This window comes from Danio rerio, chromosome 25 (genome assembly GCF_052040795.2).
Source record: "Danio rerio strain M-AB ecotype USA chromosome 25, GRCz13ab, whole genome shotgun sequence".
Taxonomy (NCBI): domain Eukaryota; kingdom Metazoa; phylum Chordata; class Actinopteri; order Cypriniformes; family Danionidae; genus Danio; species Danio rerio.
The window spans coordinates 19813480-19827453 of NC_141045.1; the positions used below are offsets into that span (position 1 = coordinate 19813480).

The 13974-nt window shown below is 34.2% G+C and overlaps 1 protein-coding gene across 3 annotated transcripts in view; it reads left to right on the forward strand.

Annotated features, from left to right (window-relative positions):
• Positions 1-6883: 6883 nt before the first annotated feature.
• The window catches only part of met (MET proto-oncogene, receptor tyrosine kinase), a 92428-nt gene continuing 85337 nt past the window's right edge, over positions 6884-13974 (forward strand). For 2 of the 3 annotated variants that reach the window (XM_087310261.1, XM_087310262.1), the window contains exons 1-2: positions 6884-7223; positions 10491-11685. In XM_087310261.1, the coding sequence (XP_087166387.1) occupies positions 10501-11685 (1185 nt within the window). In that variant the 5' untranslated portion in view covers positions 6884-7223; positions 10491-10500. 3 annotated transcript variants of the gene reach the window in all.

The following is a 13974-nucleotide window of genomic DNA, read 5'->3' on the forward strand; positions in this document are numbered from 1 at the left end:
TTTTTTTTTTTATCAGGCCGATAGCGATAACATTGCTGCTGCCTAAGTACACTCGTTTTTGGCTTTGCTTTGGTGAATACTTTTTTGAATGTCGTCTTCGGTAGTTTGTTGTTCGTTTAGTATGGACACCCTGTGGACAAACTGAGTAGTGCAAAACATTTCAAAATACTCCTGTGTATGGACTGTCATGTATGCAGAAAAACAAAGTATATTTTGGGCTTTATTGGCTGTTAACACAGAACACCTCTTTCCTTTTCTCTACACTACTTTTCATTGTTTTTCTAAGTAAACACAAGCTAGACTATTGCATGTGCGTCGTCTCATACATGAGCAAACTCTAAAAATAAGGCACTCGAGTAAATAAAAAAGCTTAAAGTTGTCTTGAGTTCTTGTGATGTTTCCCCATTTTACACCCTGCATCTCTTTTGCTTTGAAAATGTGTCCTGTGTGAATGGCTACTTTAGTATCTATTGCAATGCATTTGCTTGAATGAGTCTGCCTCTCTAGATGAGATCATATTTTTATTCATATTTTTATATGAAAACTGAAAATTCTCTTTCCTTGCTTTTACTGTAAAATCACTTAATGCTGTGCACATTAAAGAAAATGTAATATAAATCAAACTGGCCAGCATCTTTATTTGTGACAGTCACACTGCTGCCAATTCAGAAACAGGCTTTGCTTTCTTGTAGTAAAAAAAGTATTTGATTAAATGGCTTTGATTTCATTTTAGGACTTGTCTTTAAAGTCCTCTTGGGCTGGTTTAACCTCTCTGCGGTCATTTTAAAGCTTTCTTTGTGTACAAAAGCACAGTCCTTGAACCCATGAAAATTAAAATTGAAGTGTTTAAAGAGAGAAATAAGCTTAGATACTGAAATAAAGTGCACAGAAATAAATCACAATCTATTGTTTTTTATGTGCCCATAGGGAGTATTTGTATTTTAAGTATTGAAAATTATTTTTGTTTTAATAAGTTTTAGTGGCACGTGGATCCTCTAAAGAAACTAAACACATTTTGTCTCACTATATGGTTGTTGTATAATATAACTTAAATCTATGTTATTTTATTATCACTATAATTATAGTTTTATTGCTTTTTTAGTTTAGATTTTTTTGCATTTTCTGGTTCCAAAGGTGTAGTGAATTTGTTGTGAAACCTATATATATATATATATATATATATATATATATATATATATATATATATATATATATGTATATATATATATATATATATATATATATATATATATATATATATATATATATATATATATATATATATATATATATATATATATATATATATATATATAAAAAGTTTATGGATATTCAAATTGTTTTATCCACCTATTTTAGTACATGTTGAACTAAATGAAAATGATTAATTAAAACACGTTATTTAAGTTAGTGTCAAAGTAAAGGATTTTGTTTCAGTTTTAATAGCTACAATAACTCGTTTTAATTCAACCTTAACCACAATAAAGATAAAAGCAGCATTTGAAAACGTCCTTTCACTTTTACACAAATGTAAGAGCTTGGCAGGGACCAAATATTTGATAGGAAAATAAGCTACAGTCAAATTTATAAAATGCTTTCAATGGAGTTTAGCACCCCTTGCGGACTTTGGATGATAATAACATACAAATTCACTTGTTGGTCATTAAGAAGTTATTCCCTTAAATCTTATTTTTAATAAAGCTCTTAAATGTAATTAAGAATATCTATAAATCAAAATAAGCAAGTAAGTGAAATAAAATTAAATTTGTGCTTGATTCAAATGAATATCTTTACTGAGCAGATGAAAGAACGCCAATTGACTTTGGAATCTGACTTTTGCATTTTGGTCATCAGGGCCAAGTTTTTCAAAAAAATTAATCTGATTCAAATTGGTCCAGATTTGGAAATCACATGTTTTGTTATCCAGGATTAACTGATCTATCTTACTTTCATGCCTGTTTTTTAAAGAAACATTGGGTTGGATCACTGTGATTCAAATACCAAATTTCTGGATTACCAAATCCTGTTTACTACAGCCTTAAATGGAACAACAGTGTAGCCTACTGGCTTAACAAAGAACAATAGGTAGGCAAAGTACCAGTGGCCACAAACAGCTATTGTTTTAATGGTAAGAAAAGAAACACTGTAATCAACAAACATTTAACATTTTTTAGTTTGTTCTAAATACAATATAATATATATATATATATATATATATATATATATATATATATATATATATATATATATATATATATATATATATATATATATATATATATATATATATATATATATATATATATATATATATATATAATATAAATATAAAATAGATCCCAATCTGAGTTCAAAGTTTTAAATAACCCAAAGGGCTTGATCCAAATAAAATGTTAGCTTGGATTACATGGTCTGATCTTAATTTAAAATCCCTCTGTTACTTTTGAAAAACCCATTTCCAAGATATGATCCAATCTGTGATTTGAAATCCCACTGGATTACTTTTTAAAACTGGGCCCGGTTGATTTAGATGACATACTTTTAAAAGACCCTCAAATGTTTCTCCCATTATATGCAGGTAAATGGATTAAAATAAAGTTTGTTGCTTTATTGAATGAAGAAATTAGCTTTTTAAAGAATACCAGTTGATTGACTCGGTCATGCTTTTCGACCACACAAAATTTTGACCATGCACCTAATTTTAAGAGGACAAAGGTCCTCTATCCCCCATTTTGTAATTTTATGTATGATGTATCTTACAGTGCACAGCATACATGAGGAAACCCCCGCCCCCACAAATCTCTTATTTAAATACATTTTTTCTATAGGAAGCTTTACAATATTATATTTTGTGTATATACATTAGATTAGTCAGTGCTGAAGCCAAATCTGGAGCTAATCTAACAAAATAACTTACAATAATGGTTTAAAATTAGTAGCCCAAATGTATTTGTTTTTCTGTCAGCAGAAAAATATTAAAAAACATTTTCAAAAATAGCAAAAATCAAGAGAAACAAAAATATATACAATTTTGTTGCAATGTTGTTGTTTGTAATTATAATTTTTTTTGCAATATTTTGCATGAATTTAAATGTATTATCGTACCAATTCTAAAGATGTTTTGTGACTAAAATATTATTTTAATAATTATATCTGTTTAATAAATCTGTTTTGTTTAAATGCACAAATATATATTACTCATATTCACTGAGAAATGGAAAAAAAAATATTTCTTTTCAAAATGGGGTGTACTCATATTTGCTGAGCACTCTCTCTGACAAACTGATTCCAGTGTATGATGAATGTACCTATAAATGTTGACATGTACCAACAAATAACATAGCAACTTACATAAAACAACAACAGAAGTGGTAAGCTTATTTGACCTGAAAAAAAAAGACATCGAGAAACATCTTCACAAAATATATTCTGTCACGGGGATGTATGGTTGTACATTAACGCCTCCTTCTGGTAACTAGAGAAAATAGCAAGCCCTTTCAATAAATCTGTGCATTCATGTGGACCAGTGAGTCACTGAATTGATTCACCGTGCAAGACTAATTTAATATAGGCTGATACATACTTTCCGTGAATAATACAGAAGATTTATTGTTTTAGACTTTATCATACCATCTGTTTCTTTCAGATGTTGTTTTTTTTCAGAAAATTTGCTGCTATGAAAACGAACAAAACTGTACACTGAGTCATAGAGGTAGTATTTTTCTGTAGATAGATATCTCAGCTCTTATACGAACACAGTCAAGTTCAATCAAATCCCGGATGTTAGGTCAGAAAATGACAGAAAAGATGGTAGTGAGTATATCTGAGGAGCCATTGAAATACCACCAGGTGTTCATTTCCACTAGGAATGAATCATTTTTCTCTAAACAAACAATCTGAAAAACAGTGTGTCGCACTGTGTATTCAGCTGCACGGAAAACGGTAATGGAAATGCCCTCAAGTTTTGTCTTCAATTGAAATGTGTTGTTATTTCGAGATGTTTATTAGATCAGAATGTGAAGCTGGTTTGTTTTCCAATAGTTTTTAGGACAATGACTCACTGATTGAACAAAAGAGTAATTTAGTGACTAATGCTGTTTGTAAAAAAATATAATGAAAGCAGAATGTGTCCCTCCTGGGGTAAAGGATCTTATTTGACCATGTTTTGTGAACAAAGGAAAAAACAAGTTTAACTGCACTGAATATCCATGCATTTGAAGTGTATTTTAAATCTCATATATTTTTTTAATTTTTAAAATATCAGAACTATTTATTAACATGTTTAGATTTTTAAAAGTGTATTTTGTAATAATGAGGGTTGTCTAATTGTAATATTAATAATATTTTTATATAATTTAGGGGGGAAAAGTTTACATTTTGCAGTGACACAGTGGCTCAGTGGTTAGCACTGTTGCCTCACAGCAACAACTGGCTGGGTCAGTTGGCATTTCTGTGTGGTGTTTGCATGTTCTTGCCGTTTTCACATGGGTTTCCTTCTGGTGCTTCGGTTTCCCCCACAGTCCAAAGACATGAACACTATAGGTGAATTAAAAAAACTAAATTGGCCATATTGTATGTGTGTGAATGAGTGTGTATGGATATTTCCCAGTATTGGGTTGCAGCCGGAAGGATGTCTGCTGTGTAAAGCATATGCTAGATAAGTTGACGGTTCATTTCGCTGTGGCGACCCCTGATGAATAAAGGGATAAAGCTGAAAGAAAATGTATGAATGAATGAGTTTACAGTTGCATTGTTTTTAACTAAAAACTTTTAATGCCCTTACAAAAAAAATTCTATAATTTTATTATATTAAAATACTAATAATGCTGTGTTTTTCAGTATAACATTTGTAATTGAGCCAATAGAAGTAATCATGAAATTCTATGTTAATTGTTTTTTAAATTTCTGTTAAGAAAGTGCCAAATTAATTAGTATTCCAGCTAATTGCATTTTAAATAAAAGAAAATGATATCCCTAATACAGTTTAATTTAACATATATTTATATTTATATATACATACAAAGTGTTACGTATTCACTTTGCACTTGGGTATATTTTTTCTTAAATAAGTATTTTAAAACGTACACGGGTGTATTTTTTCACAAGAGACTTGAAGACCTGACACAAAACGAAAAAGAAAGGAAAGAAAAATAAGATTATCTCATTTATATAAATCATAAAGCCTGCTGTGTTTTCTGCAATGGACCAAGTTTTAAAAATCAATAATATTATGATTATGAAATGAATCTAAAATTGCCTCGAGAGCGGTCATGTGATCAAGAGGAAAACAAAACCAGCGGGTGAACTAATCAGCTTAAGTGCTGTAAAACTGGTTTAAGTGTATCCCTAAAAGTGAAGTTTTTTAAATGCAGCTCTGCATTTACCCCATTAAACTTCCCATGTCAAATACGTTTCTCAATATATTATGATCTTGTAACAGCCAAGAGTGGGATAGAAAAATACATTCAAGTTGTTTCCCATATTTTACATACTGCTCTGATATATACATTCAATTCATCTAAAGTTTGACTGGTAAACTATCATTTCTGTTGTTGGTCTGAAAATGCATCAAACAATAGCCATTAAGTATAATAAACACAATCAATCTTTCCAATATATCAATGTCAAGAGCATAGTTAAATTACCTGATGTGCACAGAATTTAAGACCCCCTTTCTCCAAATGAGCCGTGCATGGCAGGTTTAAATGATCCGTCGTCAATGAGGTTTTACAGTAGAAAGAATGACCAGGTCAGCACTAACCTGGATTTTATTGACCTTTAAAGGCATAAATAAAAGCAGAGACCAAGTTAGAGTGGGTAGAGAATCTATACGGATCAGTTTTGTAGATTATCTGCGGTGTCCTCCCTCCACTTACTCTGTATCACACATTTTATTGATGAGGACATAAATCTGACAAACACTAACACGAAACGAGTCACTAACCACTAGGTGGCGCTAGAATACTCCGAAATGCCAGTCAAAGTTTTCGCGCTTATTCTCAAGTCTGTGACAAATACAAGAGGGTGACAAACAAAAGCCACATCATGTCGTTAATCCTCCTTTATAAAAAGAAAAGAAAAAAAGACTAGGCTAAACCACAAAATATTTGTCAAATGCGTCATGCCAGCGAGACCCTTTATAAAAACAGAGTAACATACCACGGCAGGTGCCGGATGGAGATACTGCATAGCTGAATAGACAGTCATGGGTTATGAATTTCACACTTCGGCTTTACAACTAACGTTGACCACAACAATTATCAATCTTTTATGAGATATCTTTATGAAGTGTTACAATGCAGTCTTGAAATTGTTTTTGGTGCACTTAATGACAGAAGATCAATGAATGCATATTGAATTTAATGTACAACAACAACAACAACAATAATGATGATGATAATAATAATAATGATAATAATAATAATAATAATAATCATCATCATCATCATTATAATAATACAATAATTCCATAAAATAATATATTATAAATGAGATTTTAATACAATTTTTGTATGTAATGTATTGTCTGTGTTGATTTATGTTTATTTATTTTGATTTGGTTTTACAAATAAATACTTCGAAATGGAAAAAATTAAAAAGTAAATAAGAAATACAAATAACATGGTTACACTAAAAAGAAATGTGTTTGTTTCAGTTGATTTTACACTTTTACAAACACAATATAGGAAAATAAAAACATTGCCTGATAATGATAAAAACTTTAAAAAGTTAAATGTTTATAACGTATAATGCGTTTGAGGTTTTATTCAATATCTATACAACTTCCCAAACAGTAATCTTAGTTCTAAAATATCTACAGCCAATCAGCGAACTCGCTTACTCAACCAGCAGTGACGTATTCCTCAGAGCTCTGTCTGCGCTCACCTGAGAGACCCGTTTCCATCCAATGGCACGCGCGTGCACCACGGAGAAACGACCCGCAGCGTTTGCGGAGAGAACGACAACAAACCCTTTAAACTGCTGTGACCCATTCAGAGCCTGAGTCACCCTAGCACACATTCCCTGAGTGAATCCGAGGTTCCGGAGAGAGAGGGAGGAAGAGCGGGCAACTTTTGAGAGAAAGCGCGCAGAGATTCACCGTCGCATCCCATCCCGAGACTGTTGGCATCCGAGAGAAACTGCGCGCGCCTTGAGTAACAAGGACCGTTAAAAGATGTGATTATTTCCTTTTTCTGTCTCCGACAGGTGTCTTTATTTTACAGGTGAGTGAGCGTTTGTTTTATTTATGAACATTTTTTACATTACTGAAGGCTATTGCTTGGCAAATTGTTGTTGCAAAGTATTATAAACCAGCGTACTATCAACATAAACATACTTTTCTTGTTTTCGTGTTTTCATGGAATTGTGTTGATACTCTTGAGCGTTGCTGTTGATATTATGAGTCAGTGTAGATCTGTTGGTTTCCATGAAACTCAGGTAAAAAAAAAGCTGAGGCGTTTGTTCTTTAAATGTTTTGCTTTTCTAGGAATAAGTGTATTTTTGAGTCATTTAAGTATACCATGGAATCAAGTGAGGGGGGTATTATTACTAGGCTTATTTATATCTTCAATTACTTATACTTTCCTGAAAACTCACCATCATTATCCTGAGGTAAATACTATTAACAGTAATGCACATTGTCAGACTTGATACAGAACTTGTTATTAAAATACAAATCTCAACATTGATAGTATAATCATTTTAGAGAGTCTGTTCCTTTCAGTGGGGAAACACCAAGTGAAGCACTTTATGGGCATTTTTACATTTAGGAAGATTTGCCAAGTTTATCATTCTGTTTCTGTAGTGTTTTAAAGTAGGCAAGCAACATATATAGGTCAGCATTGAAATATATAGAGTGAGTATATAGTGACAAAAAGCCACTACATGGTAAATTTTAGTCTAGCCATAAAACCCTATGTAACTGTTAATATCTTTATGCATATTATCTGGCTTGATGCAAACTGCAACTATGATAGTAAAATAATGTTTATGCGATGCAAAATACATACTGTAACTTTGATAGTAAAAGCATACTCAGTGTTTTGTTGAATATTGCTTCTGTAGATATTTTTCTGTTGTGAACCACTTTTAAGCACTTATGATTGTGCCAATTGTTCACATTTATAAAGAAGATTTATAAAGTTTTCCGGGCAATTCATGTGGTGTTTTAAAGCAGAGATGTTCTTTATAGGTCAGCACAAAAATAAATTGGCTTAATATGTCTGGAGTGACTGAAAGTGCAACAGTTTTCACTCTCTCTCTCATTGTTATACTTACAGCTTGCAGTGACCTATAGTGCTAGTCAGTGCACTTCAGTTGCTTAGATAACAGTAAGGGTGAATCCCATATTCTCTAGCTCTACCGCTCTCTCCCTCTCAACCTTAAAAGCGACCTCCTAGAGGAATAGCATTTAAGTACACCAACAATAAATCACTTCTCCGGCATCCGCAGCCTACCAGGCTTAATTGAGTTTATCAACCACTCCCTTGAGAACGCTGTCTAAAGTTAGACTTGTCACCGCACAGCACTCAGTGTAGGCTGACTCTTTGATGATTCGCCTCTTCTGGTACACGGCCACAAAAGTGCTGTCTAAGTCAGAGCGTTTAGAATTGCCCTCTTTCCTTTATCCATGGCTTTGTCATAGAGAGTGAGTGGTGAATTATTGAGGCTTCTGCAATGCAAGGAAACTAATGATATCATTGTTGTTGCAGTGCGTGTGGCAGTGATTTACAAGTGTTTTTTGTTCGGAGTGGCTTGTCTTGGTTCGTGAAGCTTTTGTGTCCTTGCTTTGTGCACTAATGGGTTCTATATTTAGAATGGCAAGTCAAAATGTGCTGTTTAACTCTGTAAAGGCTACTGTATGATATTTGATTTGTATTGAAATTTAAATCAATATCTGTCCTTGATTTATAGCATGTACAGCCTTTTGTATAATTAAAAAGGCTATACATGACTATGACTATGATTTCTATGACTTTTGAAGTAAACACAAAAATAACTTTTATTTACTTTTAAGAAAAACTTACTGGAGTTTCCGATATTCTAGATTGCATATGATTCAACATAAGAAAGACAATCAAATACGTTTTGAACTAGTGAAGGGTGAGTGTTGATAATATATTAGAGCAATTCCATCGTTATGGATGTGACATTTGCAGTAAAAACTCAAAACATAAATTCACAGAGAAAGTTTACTTTAACATTATATTGAAACATCTGTTTATATTTTTTACAAAACAACTCATCACAGAGTTCTGGAATTGGAAAAATATCAATCAAATATCAATCCATAAACATTTTTTTAGATTTTAAATAAGGGATATAAACATGTGTTATGGATGTGACCAAAGAAAGTCTGTGAGGTTACAGTATATAACATACTTTTTAAAATAAATTGTGAAGAAAACTGCACAACCTAAAAGAAACAATTCTAATCAAAAGGAAAAGAGTTGGCTCTCTATAGACCATTTTTAGGGATGTAAACAATAACAATGGTCCTAACATATTTCCTGTTTTACATTTTTAATTTCTATAGCTTCCGAGAATCCAAAAAAGTGCAAATATTGATAAAAAAAAATTAATATAAAGTTCTGATTTAATCACCTCTTGTTACAAGCAGGAAATTTTCATTGGCCAATGACATCACCGCATTGAAATGGTGTATAGAACAAAAATCTTTGTATCTATTTTTTTTTAATATTTTTACATTTACGGGGAAAACACTTTCCTATGGATTTGACATCTCTTCGTTATGGATGTGACAGATCCAATTGTGTGACTTTTGTTTGAAAACTCAGACAGATACATATTTTCAAGTGTTTTTAAAGTACTGTAAAAACTTGCTTACACAAAAAATGTAAAAAAGATTTAGCAAGAAAAACTTGATTTTTTTTCATGGCAAGGTTGACATTTGCATGGAATTGCTCATCATTTACCAAATCGAAATGTTTAGGTTAAGTATCCATTTGACCTCCAATTACTGATATTCTAAACACCTTCATCCTCGGGTGATTGAACCCTATAGTGCGTTAGAATTAGCACAAAATTAGAGTTAGCACATGAATCGGTCGGTCGGTCAGTCTTTATTCATTTCCCGAAGGCAATTTGGTTGCAGCATTCAAGCATGTCACACATAATACACAAAAGCAGATTATACAATACAAATTCTACCCTAAATTTAAAAACTTTACAGCTGAGGGGATAAATGAAAACTTAAACTGAATTGTTTTACTAATAGGAGTTCTGTATTGAAAATCAGAAGGGAGAAGATAAAACTTGTGGTGCATAGGACAGGAATCATATGACAGAATACTCTGAGCTTTACTCAAAACTTGTCTATGGTATAACTGAGCCATGGTGTATAATATGCACATTTTGAACTTTGAATTCAAAAAACTTTCATTTAAAAACCAAAATAGTACTGCTGTTTGTATGTTAGGCTTTCCATTGGATGATATCCTCAAAATAAATGTTGTCTTTTTCATCCACAGAGGAACAAAGATGACAATTCACTATTCTGAAGCTGCTTCCATCCTAATCATCCTTCAGTCGCTGTGGTGGGGCTTGAATTGTCAATGTGAGGAACCAATAGAAAGCTCCAAACTCGACCTCTCAGTGACCTATGACCTCCCTTACTTTGTGTCTGACACCCCCATTCAGAAGCTGTTGGAAATCAATGGAACAGTGTATGTCGGTGCGGTCAATAGACTTTACGCTCTGTCGAAAGACCTGAAGAAGAAACATGAGTATAAGACTGGACCGGTCCACGAGGGTCCAGACTGCAAGACCCCAACAGATCAATGCAGTGGTTGCGAAAACAAGCCCCGTAACATAAACAACACCAATATGGCCCTGTTAATGGAGACGTTCTATGACCTGGAACTCTTCAGCTGTGGCTCAGTCGGAAATGGCGTCTGCAGTCGTCATGTGTTAGAGGATGGGCCTCTGGGTGCGGAAGTAACTTGCATGTACACCAAAAAGAATGAAGGCAGCAGCCACGGATGCCCAGACTGCCTGGCTGGACCTGCGGGCACTCAGATCCTCAACATAATGAGCGGTCGTGTTGTGAGGTTCTTCGTTGCGAACTCTGAACCTCTTGAGTCAAACGGTCCACGTCTCCACCACACTATTTCCATTAGGAAGATGCGTGAAACTCAAGATGGCTTTGAGTTCTTTTCCGAGCAGTCCTACATGGATTTGGCCCCTTCACTGCGGGGGAACTATCCACTACATTATGTCTACTCTTTCCAGAGTGGTCCTTATGTATATTTTCTCACCGTCCAACGCGAAGGTGGCAACTCGAAAGCTTTCCACACGAGAATCGTACGCATGTGTTCTTCAGATTCTGAGATCCTGCGTTATGTAGAAATGCCCTTTGAGTGCATTTACTCTGAGCGAAGGAGAAAAAAGCGTTCGGCTCAAGTGGTTTTCAACGTTCTCCAGGCTGCTCATGTGGCCAAAGTTGGCTATGACTTTCAGCAGGAGATGGGCTTGAAAGAAGGAGAGGACGTGCTGTTTGCTGCCTTTGCCCGGAGCAAACCGGACTCACCAGAGCCCACCGCCAGCTCCGCCGTTTGCCTTATCTCCATCACGGACATCAATGAATTCTTCAAGGTTTTCATTCAGAAGGGTTACACAAGGAAACTCCATCACTTTCCAGGATCTGAAGAGAAAACCTTCAACCAGGTAAGAGCTTTCAGCTAAATCCTGAATTATCTCTGATCAATATGGTATTTGCTGACCCTTTCAAAATGATATCCATCAGAGAGCAGATTTCACTTCTTGTCAACCCAATTGCTTGTCTTTATACCCTAGCCATCATAAATCACTGATCCTCTTCGTTTTTTTAACTTATCCATCACCATTCATTGGATCAATCTGTAAATCATGCAGATCAATAAATGACACAATTTAACTGCTGACGACTCCCTGAGGGCCTGTCGATAATGCAGGGCTATTACCCAGAGTTCATTACACAACATAGTCATACATCGCTCAGGTCTGCATATTAAGACAAAGTGGTTAATGGTTTAAACACTGCATGTAAAGACTAACTATACCGATAAATCTGGTAAAACCGGACAGGAGGTGAAAGGAAAAAAGTTTAAAACCATGGAAGAAACTCAAAGATAAGGCTGAGTATCAATATTTAAGGTGTTACTCAGTTATTTATGGACTTTAAATAGTGCAAGTAGAGAACCTCCAATATTTTGGTGATGCATATTTACAGTAGGTTGTGTTTTTGGTTCTTTTGCTCCAGACAAAAAAATAACACTATCAATTTATTCCTGGTTTGCTTTACATTCACACTATTATTTTAGACACACAAATGCTGCTTTTTTGACATACATTTAGCTTACTTAATGTTAAAAAAACTGTACTAAGCATGCTTTTTGTATATGTGCACGTGATGCCCTTTTTCAGTTGAAATACAGTAGGTTATATGAGTTTGTGAAGGCCTCACGATTGTGCAGTGTAGGAATAAGAACAGAGATTTCAGCAATGTCAGCCCACTTTTTAAGGTGCACACAATGGTTTAGATGGCAATGCTCACACTTTCTCATCTGAACCACACTCTAACAATCACGCCAAAGTTTGTTTTAATTGAACCAAATCTGTTTAAATAATCTGATCAAACCAAACATTTAATTGTGGAATTGTCAATAGACAATTCTGAGAAGAATTCTACTGAGAAGAGTAGAATTGTTCTGCAGATCCAGAATATTCTTAAAATCTGTGTTTTTTTACAGCATACTACAACAATCATCTAATGTTTAAAGTCTCTACATTTGCTCATTGTTTTGATCTGCAGAAGCGAAACCATTGGTATACTTACAGATATATAATTTTTGATTTGAAAGGATAATTAAGTTTGCTTGAGGTCTAACTGAATCAGGCTTTTTAACAAGCATTACTCACGCTGTCCATTCTCTGCACTTTTCTATTTGCTTGTGTGTTGTCTTATCAGACTCAGAGTCCATACTTCGGGGAAGCCCAGATCCCTACCCAGCAGGTGTTCTTCAACTGTCTCTAACAGTCTTTGTACTGGTTGCTTTAGCAGTTCATATGGGCCAGAGCAGAGTGTCTGGCCTCGTCCCAGAGTCATACAACTCTTCAGTCTGGTGTAGATGCCTCAGTGCTCTGAACTTTATCAGTCCAAACTCACAAAGTGCACTCAGTCATTTATTACAGCAGAAGATCTGCAGACTGAAACACTCAACATTTTTAAATATTTTGGTTCTGAGGACCTTGATCTAAACATCTGCACAAAGTCAGCTCCAGATCTAGCAGTTTTCATTATGTGGATGTACAACAAATTTTAAAGTAAAGTCAGTTGGAAGATACTTCCTTAGGTGACATTAGCCCAGAGGATATGTAAGTTGAATAAAGCAAGAGTTACAAGCAACAGGTGCAAGAGTTAACCTTGTCCAGTGACTTCACTTTTTCCCATGAAAAGTTATGAATGACAATAATGTTTCTGTGCGCCTTCGGAATAGCATTATTAATATGTTTTTGTCCACTCACAAATGCGTTAGTCAACAGGGTGTCTGCTTTTTTGTCATCCTGAGTAGAGTCGGGTACCAAAACCCAGACCAAACAAATTTTACTACTAATAAGCAATGTGTAAGTAATAAAACTGTAATTTATAATTATTGATAAATCTGTCTACTGTATGCATGCAGCCTGATTTTTCACCCTAACCATCCATACGATGTATGAGCAACTCACATCAGTGCTTTGAATTGTTTTTACACTACGTTGTTGATCCACAAGATGTCAGCTCTAAACAGGGCCATTGTTTGTTTCATAGTCAGAAAACATGGAACAACAATTGCACTACTGAAGATTGTAAAGGCTGATTTATACTTCTGCATGATTTGCGCATAGCCATGCATTTATACTTCTGCGTGCTGTTTGTGTTGCTCTGCAACAAAACTTCTAAAAACTTTAGCTGACAGCAGCTTATGCTATGGT